Source organism: Epinephelus fuscoguttatus, linkage group LG7, assembly GCF_011397635.1.
Source record: "Epinephelus fuscoguttatus linkage group LG7, E.fuscoguttatus.final_Chr_v1".
NCBI lineage: Eukaryota > Metazoa > Chordata > Actinopteri > Perciformes > Serranidae > Epinephelus > Epinephelus fuscoguttatus.
Genome location: NC_064758.1, coordinates 36,252,282 through 36,264,951, shown reverse-complemented (window position 1 = coordinate 36,264,951; position 12,670 = coordinate 36,252,282). Strand labels below are relative to the sequence as shown.

General features: G+C 38.3%; 1 protein-coding gene across 1 annotated transcript in view; it reads left to right on the top strand.

The window, feature by feature from the left end:
- The window catches only part of klhl12 (kelch-like family member 12), a 45,022-nt gene that overhangs the window by 6,346 nt on the left and 26,006 nt on the right, over window positions 1-12,670 (top strand). The window contains exons 2-3 of the mRNA XM_049581495.1: window positions 7,301-7,376; window positions 9,871-10,207. Of these exons, the coding sequence (XP_049437452.1) occupies window positions 10,123-10,207 (85 nt within the window). The 5' untranslated portion in view covers window positions 7,301-7,376; window positions 9,871-10,122. The remainder of the gene's footprint in view (window positions 1-7,300; window positions 7,377-9,870; window positions 10,208-12,670) is intronic.

Genomic DNA, 12,670 nt, shown 5'->3' with positions numbered 1-12,670 from the left:
TGAAGCAGGTGCAGACAGGGGTGTTAATGCTCGCCTTCAATATTCACACTCATGACAGTCAGACTGTATCACAGTGTGTTTCTATTACAGCATATTGCAGATAAAAATTGGCTCGAGGATGAGGCAAATTTGCAGTCTTATAATTCAAGATAATAAGCCAAATTTGAAAGAGACCTCAACATGACGTAGGAATTTGAGGCTTGCTTTAGGACTTGGAGTGAATTTTATAAATCTGGTCGTCACGACTAAGGCTACAGACATTTTGATATTGCCTCAGATCACCATCTACACGATTCATTATTATTTATTGTTTCCACAGAGCAGAAAATGGTGTTCAGTACCTTTTTATATGACAACAGAAACCTCCTCTGTTACTGACTATAAAAAAGGCCTCCTATGTGAAATTGTGTTTCTCTATTGTCATCAAATACAGCAGAAAAGTGAGGTGAATCTTCACAGTGACAGACTCTCCACACCATTATTGAGTAACTCTTAATGACACTGCATTTGCGTTCGTCTGTTTACTCATTGATTGACACAAAACTTATCAGATCCTGAAATACATCCAGCTAACTTAGACTGAAACAATACTGCTGAGAGCAGCAAAAAAAAAAAAAAAAAAAAAAGACTCGGTCACACACTGCACGCAGCACAGAAACGCTAGCTTTATCTTTAGCACACTGCTCTGTCAATAGTCTGCTGGGTCCACTGGCCCAGAGAGGGGTTCAAGGTTGCATGGAAATTAATCAGCAACTAACCTCCTCACACCACCTCAGGTCATGCTTCAACAGCCAAGAGAACTGGCTGCGTGTCAGTAAAGATACGAACGATCCCGAGCAAACCTCATTTAACCCTCAAGTGGAAAAGATTCAGTAGAAAATGAAGAAGTTAAAAATGGGAGTGACAAAGTAGGTTACACCAGACGTGATAGATAAGTTGACTATTTGTTTGCAGTGGAATTTACCAAGCCCTCAGACTGCATTTCACTATGTGCACAGTATGAAACTTATCTGTCTCAAGCAAGCAAAGCCCAGACAGAGAGGATAAAGAAAGAGGCATGGTGGGATTTGTAGGTGATCCGTGACAATTCAGGGTGGGGAATGTTTTTCCAACTCTCACTTCAAACAATAGAGAAGAAGAAAAACCACCCCTGCTTGTTTCTCAAGGGTGGGGGGGGGGGGTAACATTTACTACATTGTCACTGAAAAGTCACATTATATTCTCCAAATAAAGTCTAAAAACTGGTGCTGTTTGGCAGTGATAGATGACATTTTGAACACAGTGGATGTTTCAACACACTCAATGATGGAACAGTTTAGCTTTTAACTGTTGTGCAATATCCTCCCTTTCCAACACATCACCACTTGAAGAATGCTACACCCACATTTCAATAAGACAATTGTTATCCTCCGTGAGCATGACAATAGCTTTAAGTAGTTGTGGCTTGGCGCTAGGTCTCACCGGGCACAAAATAGTTTAAGTAAACATGATTATGTTTTACAGTTTTCAATAAAAGTTGTGGATGTTTAAAACCACAAAACAAAGTTTCAAATATGATTTAACATCCACAGACTCCACTTTCGTGACTTTCTCAGCACATTTTCTCCCCTCGCTCTCCGGTCGTAGCTGTCAGTTTTGGCACAGAGTCATTCAAACATTCTAGGCATTCTTTCTTCGGTGACCCCTCATTTCCTATTGGAGCCCCACGCAGTCTTTCCCTGCTCCTGGCTCGCATGCTGACAGGGGAGAGGGAAATTCCCACACAGGATGACCTCTTTTCTTGAAAGTTTAGCCCGGCCCCCTTTCCACATTTTACCGTCAATGGGCAGTGTCTGTCCGTAAACTCCCAGTTGCATCACAGCCCCTCCGCAGCCCAACTGGCCTCCTGAAAAACTCCTCTGATAAAGCAATACAAACACACACGCGCACATACACACACACACACCTGTCACTCGAATGTCCACTCTGTGCCAGTTGTTGAGAAATGGAAGAATTTTTTTTTACCTATGATTCATACTATGTTTTTTTGACACTTATTAGCACTTTTGTGTTCCTCAAACTGCTTTTATGCAACGTTGTACCAGAGTGTTTCCCAAATAAATCAGAAACACTGGAAGATGAAATCTCAGCCTTCTATCTTTTTACACTTTGGCTTTGGTCCTCTTTTTTTAGCAGTTTTTCTGGCTTGTTCAGTTTGACTGTGTATCAGATGGATTCATCTGCTGCACTGCATCCACTTTTCGTAACATCTGTGACTTGTAGCGTTTGTACTATGGTTTTGTTGTTTGGTTAAGTGTTGTTTTGTATTGCTTTATTTATAGTTGATGTCCTGGGATGCAAGACAAATTTCAGTTTCTTTCTGACAAACACATTTGTTGCTGTTTCTCATCATAAATAGTAACACAAGTGCATTGAAGTTAAATTACACAATGAACATGGAGCACAACAGATTGGTTAGAGTTTTGTTGCATCTCAATAGATCAGGTTATATAGAAAGAGGTATGTCATAAAGTAATATATGGAAATGAGCTGCAACAATTAGTTGAATCATCGATTAGTCTACCAACAAAATCAATAATCAACTGTTTTGATAATCAAATAAACATTAAGTCATATTTTCTGTTTTGAGTGTCTCACGTGAGAATTTGATGCTTTCTCACATGACAGTAGACTGAGTATCTTTAGATCTTGGACTGTCAGCCAGATGAAACAATACATGTCAAGACGTCACATTGGTCTATGGCAAATTAGAGCCAGCATAAGAGGCAGATGATTGTATAATGAAAATAATCATTAGTTTTAGCCTTAACATGGTACTTGCCGAACCAACATTTACCTGTTGTATGAACAAACTCAGAGGAGCCACAGTATGCAGCAGGAATGAGTCCTAAAATGCAGAAATGAGTTAGCATTTTTTCACTTCTGGTTCCCTCGTCTCTAAGTCAGTGGCTTTTTGGTTAGATGCCTGAAAGAAGGTCTGTGGTTAACACAAGTTTAAGAGAATAGCATAAAATTCGTCAGTAAGTACCTCACCCGCTAACAAGCTCTAAATGAGACTACAGAATGTCATCACACCAAACAGACTTTACAGCCTCGTTGTGACTTTGACGTTTGACGTGAAGTGGTTCGATTATAGTAAGCTTTTTTACCTCTGGCGACTGCATTTATGCTTGGAAAATCATAAAATTGGTGTTCATTTGTGGAGGTTACCCTGCTGAACAAATTGTGTAACATTAACGTTTGCCACAGAGCTTTTTTTCTGCAATAATACAAAATCCAGTGGAAAAATACCATTGGCTCTTTGACGAGGGAACCAGGGTGACACTAACTAACACGTCAGCCTACAAAAGAACATCATCACTGCAGCACTCTGACAGTTGCCTCAAATGTCTAATCACTCTTGCTACAAAAAGCAAGTCACCACATGATAACAACACAGTAATAACTCTTTCCCTATTATTTCAGTTAATGGTTGCAGCTAAAAAATTACTTTTGAAATAGTTCATCGATGCATCTAACAAGAGTAAGGCAATCGAACCTTTGGCCCAGTGATTTAGACAAACAGAAGAAATGAGTGGCATAAAGCTAGATAAAGAAAAATATAAATTGAGTTTATTTGCTGATGATTTGATGTTATACTTAACTAATATTAAAACATCTCTTCCAATGGTAATGGGGATCATAGATGATTTCTCTAAAATATCATGTTATAAGATGAATATTGAAAATATTGAATTGATGCAAATTAGTAAAGGAACTAAGATTTTAAGAATTTTAAATGAAAAAAAACCTAGGTTGTAGTATTAGCTATTTAATTAATGACAAATGATAAATGGTTAGACTTGCCCATAAACGTACTTAGAAGGATAAATCTGTTTAAATGATATGGTTGCCAAAATTTCTCTTTATTTTCCAAACTATACCATTATTCATCCATCCATCCATTTTCAACTGCTTATCGGAAGCCGGGCCCGCCTAAACATTTCTTTGTTCGACTCAATGCCTTATTCACTTTTTTTGTCTGGTCTAATAAAGTACATCGGTTACGTAGAGCTCTTTTACAAAATTCAAGAACAGCAGGAGGCCTTAACTTCCCAAATTTAGAACTGTATTATTATCTCACAGATATTTAACATGGATCATGTAATTAACAACACAGTTGTCTACCTCTTACTGTCATTACATGTGCATTTATCTACACATTTCCTGATACAGATTCTTTTGCACTGAAGCTCCTGATTGATGTTATTTTGCACAATGTTAAATATCTTTAAACATGGCTATTATAAGTGTTCATTGTTATATCAGAGAACTGTATCCTGGTCAGGGTGGAAAAGCCTCTGAAGCAGAATTATACATGAAGTAGGCAACGCATTGTTTAACTTTCTCCTGAAACCTAGCACCTCTTAGTCTGGTCATCTAGTGGTCTGGATTGGATCCTTTGGTGGGCTGGTTCTGGCCCATGGGCTGTATGTTTGACACCCCTGATCTAAACAGTACTCATTGCAAAAGATGTATGATGAATAGAAGAAGCCAACACAAAATGGAAGAAATGCGTAAATCTTACTAACATCATTATGACAAATGAAAAATGGGGTTAATACAATATAAATTGATAACTAGACTCTATTACACCAAAGATGAAGGTAATAAGTTTTATCCAGACTCCTCTGATAGCTGTGTGAAGTATGGCTCCCATGACTCTCCTCTGCATTCTTTCTGCCTTTGTATAAAACTGAACAAAGTGTGGGATGAAATCCAAAGATGGACTTTTTATTACTTGCAAAACAAAAATTCAATTCTCAGCTGAGCTGTGTATTTTTCAGAATGTGGGAAAAAAATGAGATATCCTACAGGATGGCAGATTATGTTTTTGTCCCTTGTTTATGAAAGGCTCATTTTAAAACACTGGAAAAAAACAGAGGCCCCGACTTTACAGTCTTGGAAATATCTGATGACATATTATTTGACCACAGAAAAGACACTGTCTGAGGACAACAATAAAACAAAGCAATTTAATGATGCATGGAAGGGCATTTATGAGGCCCTAAAAGACTAATAAAGAATGCAAAAATGTAGTAATAATAATAAAGTAAATTAAAAAATAAAAAGATGGCTGGCATGGCCCGGAAGGGACGGAGGAGATCTGTTGGAGTATATAGGACATAGAACTGATGTAATGTGTGTGTGTGTGTGCGTGCGTGCGTGCGTGCGTGCGTGTGTGTGCGTGTGTGTGGTGGGGGTGAAACTGTAAGCAAAAGCTCATGGTGGAAAGAATGAAATCAAATGAAAATAATGATCAAAATAAATAAATAAATAAAACGGGTAAGGCTGGAAATATTCAATATTTTTATTACAGTTGACATAACCAGAACCAACAGTGTGTTATATTGTCTCTTAATACTTTACACACTTCATTGTCTGTTAAACTCAGCTCATTTTTTCCTACTCATCTTCAAACAGTGGCTACAAATACACTTTCACTGAAAAAATGCTTGGTCATTTTCTAAAACAGCTGGACAGCTGTAGTTTTTAGCAAACTTCCCTCAACAAGATTAAATAGTGCATCAGTTGGGGCCTATTTTCATCCATATTTGGTGCTCTAGAAATATTTACAGCAGCAGGGCGGTGTATGTGGAATTGAGTCAAAAAAACTACAGCGCTCATGTTCATCATAATGAAAGGACGTGTCACCCAGTGCCACAGTGTGGCTAATTGATGGGTTTTAATAGTTTTTGGACAGCAGTTTAGGGAGTAAAACATTTAAGGCTTTGGCTACATAGACAATATTTGTTAGTAGATCAGTGCATTCAATCAATCTGGTTTATTGTCATTTTATCATACATCTCTCTGCAGGGCAGAATAGGAGGCCTCTCTGGGATCAAGGTGCAGTACAAATAACACTATGTACAAGGACACACACATTAAAAAAAGGTTGTTAAAAAAGGTGTCCAAAGATAAGATGCAAATTAAAGGTCTCATATAAGTTAGGCGGCACAGTGATGCAGTGGTTAGCACTGTCGCCTCCTGGTTCGAACCCCGAGTGGGAGATACAAACTCTGGGGTGGGTGAGCCCCTCTGTGCAGAGTTTGCATGTACTATTGTCCGTAGGTGTGAATGTGAGAGTGAATGGTTGTCTGTCTCTATGTGTCAGCCCTGTGATAGTCTGGTGACCTGTCCAGAGTGTACCCTGCCTCTCGCCCAGTGCCAGCTGGGATAGACTCCAGCCCTTCCACAACCCCTGACAGGATAAGTGGTTATGGAAAATGAATGAAAGAATATAAGCTAAGCTACAGCTAGCAGGAATTCATTTTTAGTTTTTTTGTCTTTTTTATGGGATTTGTTGACACTAAGAAAAACATAGAATATGAACAAAGTTATCTTTTAACTGATAATCTGTTTCTGACAGATTCTCAGTTAGTTTGTACTCTTTCTCCCAGAAACACAGATCTCTTCTTGCTGTTTGTTATTCTACATCCACCTGATCACAATTAAGCTGCGGAGTACCTCAAGGTTCTGTTCTGGGTCCTATTTTGTTTTCTATGAAAATGTATTTTTTTGTAAATTTCTTTCTTTAATGTCTCAAACTACCTTGTGATAAATGCAGATAAAGTATAGTTAGTTGTTTTTAAAACAGTGATACTCTGAACTACTCTTTCTAAGATGTTTTTTTATCTAACAAGTGATAGCAGACTAGAAGTCAGCTTTTATTCTGGTCATAGTTTTGAGTAACAGGTTTAAAGAGGTTGTTACTCATGTGGTTTCTTCCATTTTTGGATCCACCCTCTTTGAATTTGATAAACTTGTTCATAAAGCTCATCATCTTGTTTCATCTCACAGACTGACTTATCACCAGAGCTAAAATGAACGTACATAGACTTGCAGTTGATTTTAAAGTACCTTAGTACACTCAGATACTGAAGTAGTTTGTGTAGAAACATTTTAGCATGAAGCTGTAGATAATCTTTGAGAAAGATATTGTTTATATTTTTATGGTTGTAGTATGGTATCATCCCAAAGAATATTTTATCTACATTATAGGCACCGTTCAGAGTTTTGAAGACTTTTAAAGCAAATGATTGACCAACATAAACCAGATCATGATTCTTAAGTCTAGACAGGATACAAAAGGTGGTCAAGGTGTCTGGGCCCTGTGAAATTTTGAAATACTCTGTCGAAATTAGCCAAAATTCGTATCATCTTTTTAACCACAATTAAAACAGATATTTATAAATTTGATTTCTAATTTGATTTAAGCTGCTGGGCTTTTAACTCTGTGATTTTGCTTGTTTAATTACAGTTCCTCCTCTAAGTGAAAGGAACACCGGATATCCGTACCATGGGTTGTAACGGGAAGCCAGACCGCCTGAGCTACGGTAAACGGGCCAGAACATGATCTGTCTTGAAGTGCACCAAGATTTCAACATCTTAGTTCACTTCTGCTATTTTTGCTGTAGATGACTGTGAAAACACTGAACTGACGTGCAGAAGTGACTTGCGGTCACTACACAGTATCACTGTGTATCACTGCCCAGATCTTGTGTAACACCAGGCAACCCTTGCAAAACGAGCATTGGCGTAATTATTGGAGACACATGTGCATGAGACGACTTAAATTCAGTACTCTCACAATGTATGGAGGGTTAATTGATGCTTTATGTAGAGTGACCATCAACAGGTGTTTCCTCACTGCTTACAGAACATTTTAATGAGGTATCATAACTAAATTAATGCAAATTATTAAGTAAATGAAGTGATGAAATTTTACTTACCACTGGGTTTTTACAAAATTTTGGAATCTGACAGGAAAGTTGTTAATTGAAGTACAATTTAAAAAAAGGTTAAGTGCCATTTGGGAATAAATTGTGATGGTTTAACTGCCTCTCAGAGGTTATTCAGCACCCACCCTTTCAAAGTATGTACAAAATGTTAAAATATGACGAAAGTGTGATTATTTCCCAATAGTAATAATCTTTAAAGTAGCTGTTATGATAGAAAATCCTGCACTTTAACTTTAACCCCTAAAAAGTACATAAATATTGTCACCAAAATTTACCTGAGTAGAAATGCCCCATTTTAGAGTGTCATATATTTTATATATGTTGTATAATTAGATTAATATTACAGATGTATTAAGAGGCACCTATCATTCATGAGGTTGAGCAAAAATTATAACTTTATAACTGTAATTTAATTTCTAAACTATATCAAATTTTACAGTGTGAAATTTTAGTATGTTAAGCAACAAGTAACGGTAGCAATAAGCGTAGATTACGGAAGGGTGACACAGGGGACACTTCCCCCTCACATTTAGAATATGTGTATTTGTTTCCACCAATAACAACATGAAAGTAGCAGAGGACTTTTATTTTGACAAAATTAAATACATTTATACAATTAATTGATGCAGAAAAGGCATTACTTGGTGCATAAAATTTCACCAGAATGCGGGAAGTTAAGTGTTTGACAACCTCTAAACACTTTCACATGTGTTTCCCCCAGTGTTGAAATTTAACCTACACCCATGATTATAGCTGTAAAGTAACTGTAGTTCAGCACAAAACTATCACATTCTTCTCTGAACTGCAGAGGAGTAGAAGTATAAAGTGTCATAAAATGGTAATTTAAGAGTAAATACATACTTAAGTAAAATACAAGCACCTCAAATTTGTTCTAAAGTTCAGATACTGAGCAAAAGATGGCATTTGATACACTATATTTTCACTATTAGATAATGAACTGTTAACATCTTCCCCTAATCAGTATTCAATAGAAATAGTGGTCAGTCAGGGTCTTCTCATATGAAGAAAATCATTCACAGTCAATGAATAACTTCTCAACAGATATGATTTAACACTAACTAACACTATTATCATTGTGGCTCCTCTGCACACATTAGCAGGCCTCAGTAAAGACTCATGTGGGTCATTACTGTAGGACTTGATAAAAAAGGAAGACACCCAACAAGTATTTCGAGGTGTCGCAGTTTCTATCTGTGTTGAAAGTTCAGCCCAATGCACTATTCCTCAAAACTCTCCTCTAAAACTTTCCTAGATTACCAGACACTTTACCAGACAGGCTGCTCAGTTAAGCTGACATCCTGTTTTATTTTGACAAGTGGGAGTTGGAAATTGTGAATATTATGCAAGTCAAAATTTGTCCTCTAGCACATTCAAGAAATACCACCACTTGTTGTGCAAACATAATGGATGAGTAGGGCTCTTACCGTAAATTGTGAGTATTAATTAAATCAGGTGACAAACGATGAACACAGTTTAATCGAGCCAGCTCTGCAGGGAGTTTAAAATTTAGCAGCTAAATTAAAGCCTTAATTTCAGTTTAAACAAAGTTAACCCCACCTGAAAGGGGCAAAAATATGAAATGTATTAAGAGAGGATAGATGTAAATTTAGACCAGAGACTGGAAGAAAAAGCTGAGGGACGACTGTTCCTTCTGCTCTGATCTTGTGACAGCATGGATGACAGAATGAATATGTAAAAATTAAACAACACTGTTTTGTTGACAAGCTGCTGCAAAGATAAACAGTAAATGTTTAATTCTACGCTTATGAAATCACAGACACCTTGAAATAATAGCAGTAGTCGTGTGGGCTTCGACATGTAGAGATTACTCAACAGGAAGTAGGGTGTGTTGACGATGGTGGCAGCCATGAAAACATTCCTCCCACACTAACTTAACTATGTGACCATCCTCACGTTCACAACACTGTACCTTTCACCTCATTCACAGAAGTTGTTTTTAACAAACACACTGTGGCAGACTTGCATGTGTGTGCTGATGTCACAGATTCTGTGGTGCATTAACCTCAAACTCAGATGCGACTATTTGTATCTTTTTTTTTTTCCACAGTTGCTATGAAGAGAACATCAACAATAAGCCAAAGGAACACGGTGGTGACATCCGTGCTGAGGCAGGCAGGTCAGCCAAACTTTGTTTACATGTGGACCATATGTCATCGACGTCATCGCCTTGCTGCGTTCGACAATAGGAAGGATGCGGAGCTTTGAAGCACACCAAAGGGGGAAGCACCAGCTCCAACCTCTAAGTATTTACGCTATGACCTACATGCATGAACCCAGCCTATGACAGTCGAGGTACTATATGTCACATCAGTGCCTGCGTGTGACGGTTGGTCCTCACCAGCAGCAACCAGGGGGACAGGAACAGGAACAGGAACTGCTCACGGGTGAGTGTCTCAACACGTAACCAAAGACATCAGCCTCTGACAGAGAGGATGCAGTTTAATGAGAACAACAACACAGAGTTTTTTTCCATTTCAGTCAAAAACAATCATGTTGCTTGGTCAGGGATAGCAGTTATATATTAATCACAGAACACTGTGCCATGTTTAATAAATAAAGGGTGAGCTCAGATCCTTCCCCTAAGTAAGTAAGTAAACTTTTATTTATATAGCACCCTTTATAGTACGCGTACACAGAGTGCTTAACAGTACAACCAATAAAACCACAGTTCAATCAGTCACAATAAACGTGCAACCGAAACATTCTAGAAAAAATACACACAAGGCATATGGCAATTCAAGGTCAGTGCATGTCAATCAATCAATCAATCAATCAATCAATTTTATTTATAAAGCCCAATATCACAAATCACAATTTGCCTCACAGGGCTTTACAGCATGACATCCCTCTGTCCTTATGACCCTCGCAGCAGATAAGGAAAAACTCCCCAAAAAACCCCCTTTAATGGGGAAAAAAAACGGTAGAAACCTCAGGAAGAGCAACTGAGGAGGGATCCCTCTTCCAGGACGGACAGACGTGCAATAGATGTCATACAGAACAGATCAGCATAACAAATTAACAGTAATCCACATGACACAATGAGACAGAGAGAGAGAGAGAGAGAGAGAGAGAGAGAGATGCAGGTAATGACAGTAGCTTACAACAACATTGTTGAAAGTAATAATATTATAGTTATAGCTCCGGCTACTGCGGTACAATATGTTGAAAGTATTAATACCTGGCAGTATACATGTGTGACAATAGTCATATGTGTATAATAACAGTAGAAGTATGACTAATGACTAATGATGACAGCAGCAGCAGGAGGCATTTGGCAGGACCACGGCAGCAGCACAACCACACACGTCACGCTGTCCAGGCACCGTTGTGATATGAGTTAATCTTAGAGACAGTGGAGCACAAAGGCTCCGGAGAAGAAGCCGAGTTAGTGACATCCAGAATGGCCGAGTTAGGAAGATGCAGTAATAGAATACGTGCCCGGTGCCCAGTGTATTATAGGGGGGTCCTCTGGCAGACTAGGCCTAAGTCAGCCTAACTAGGGGCTGGTACAGGGTAAGCCTGAGCCAGCCCTAACTATAAGCTTTATCAAAGAGCAAAGTCTTAAGTCTAGTCTTAAATGTGGAGACGGTGTCTGCCTCCCGGACCGTAACAGGAAGATGATTCCACAGGAGAGGAACCTGATAGCTGAAGGCCCTGGCTCCTGATCTACTTTTGGAGATGTAGAAGCATGTAATAAAATACACAATCTAAAACTACTCATTACAAGTCGAAGTCCAGCCGTCATAATCATACATAAGTACAGCAAAATGTCCTTATGATATCAAAAGTGAAAGTACCAGAGGTGGGACCAAGTCATTGTTTTTAAAGTCACAAGTGAATCTCAAGTCTTTGCACTCAAGTCCCAAGTCAAGTCCTAAACTTTGAGTTTTGATTGTTGGAAGTCGTTGCATGTCGGTCTGTAAATTACGACCTGAACAGATTGCATACTGATCAGATTGGGTCAAACTCATGTGGGGCATTAAGTGTCAGCTGGCTGGGAATGAATAGTATTTATGTTAGCTGATTCAAAAATTAAAGAGAAATGTATTAATGCATCTCCCAATTTTAAATAACATACTTTTTAATCTTTGGGCTGGGGGGAAGATATCAAGCATTTTCAGGTCAAAAGGCTGAAGTCCAAATGAGGTCAGGAGTCACTGGTGTTAAAGTCTAATTCCAAGTTTTGCAAGTCTTTTTTGATTTTGCCAAGTCAAGACAAAAGTCATCAAATTTGTGACTCAAGTCTGACTGGAGTGTAAGTCATGTGATTCAAGTCCACACCCCTTGAAAGTACTTGTATTCCAGGGAAATGCCTCTATGACTAAAACACCATCACACTGTGAGATAGTTAAAATTGATGGATTAATGCCTAAGTAGCATTGTTATAACAAGATGAGATGGAGGTGACTTTACTTAAATGTCCAGTGTGTAGGATTTAGAGGGATATATTAGCAGAAATGCAATATAATATAATAAGTATGTTTTTCTTAGTGTATAATCACCTGAAAATAAGAATCCTTGTGCTTTTGTTACCTTAGAATGAGCCGTTTATATCTAAATAGGAAGTGGGTCCTCGTCTACAGAGGTTGCCATGTTTCTACGGCAGCCTAGAGCAAACAAATCAAACGCTGGCTTTAGATAGGAACACTGTCCATCATTAGCAGCCCCTGAGCGATGAGCAGTGTCCAAAAACATTGATTTTTTTTAACATAGGACTGTTTCAGTCTGAGTTTTTACCTGTTTAAATCCACTGGTCCATTTGTTTCGGAGAGGGAGAGACCTCTGCAGATTTTTGGGCTCCCGCTACAACCTTCTGAATAATGAGCGCTAAAGGAATTGTAATCAGG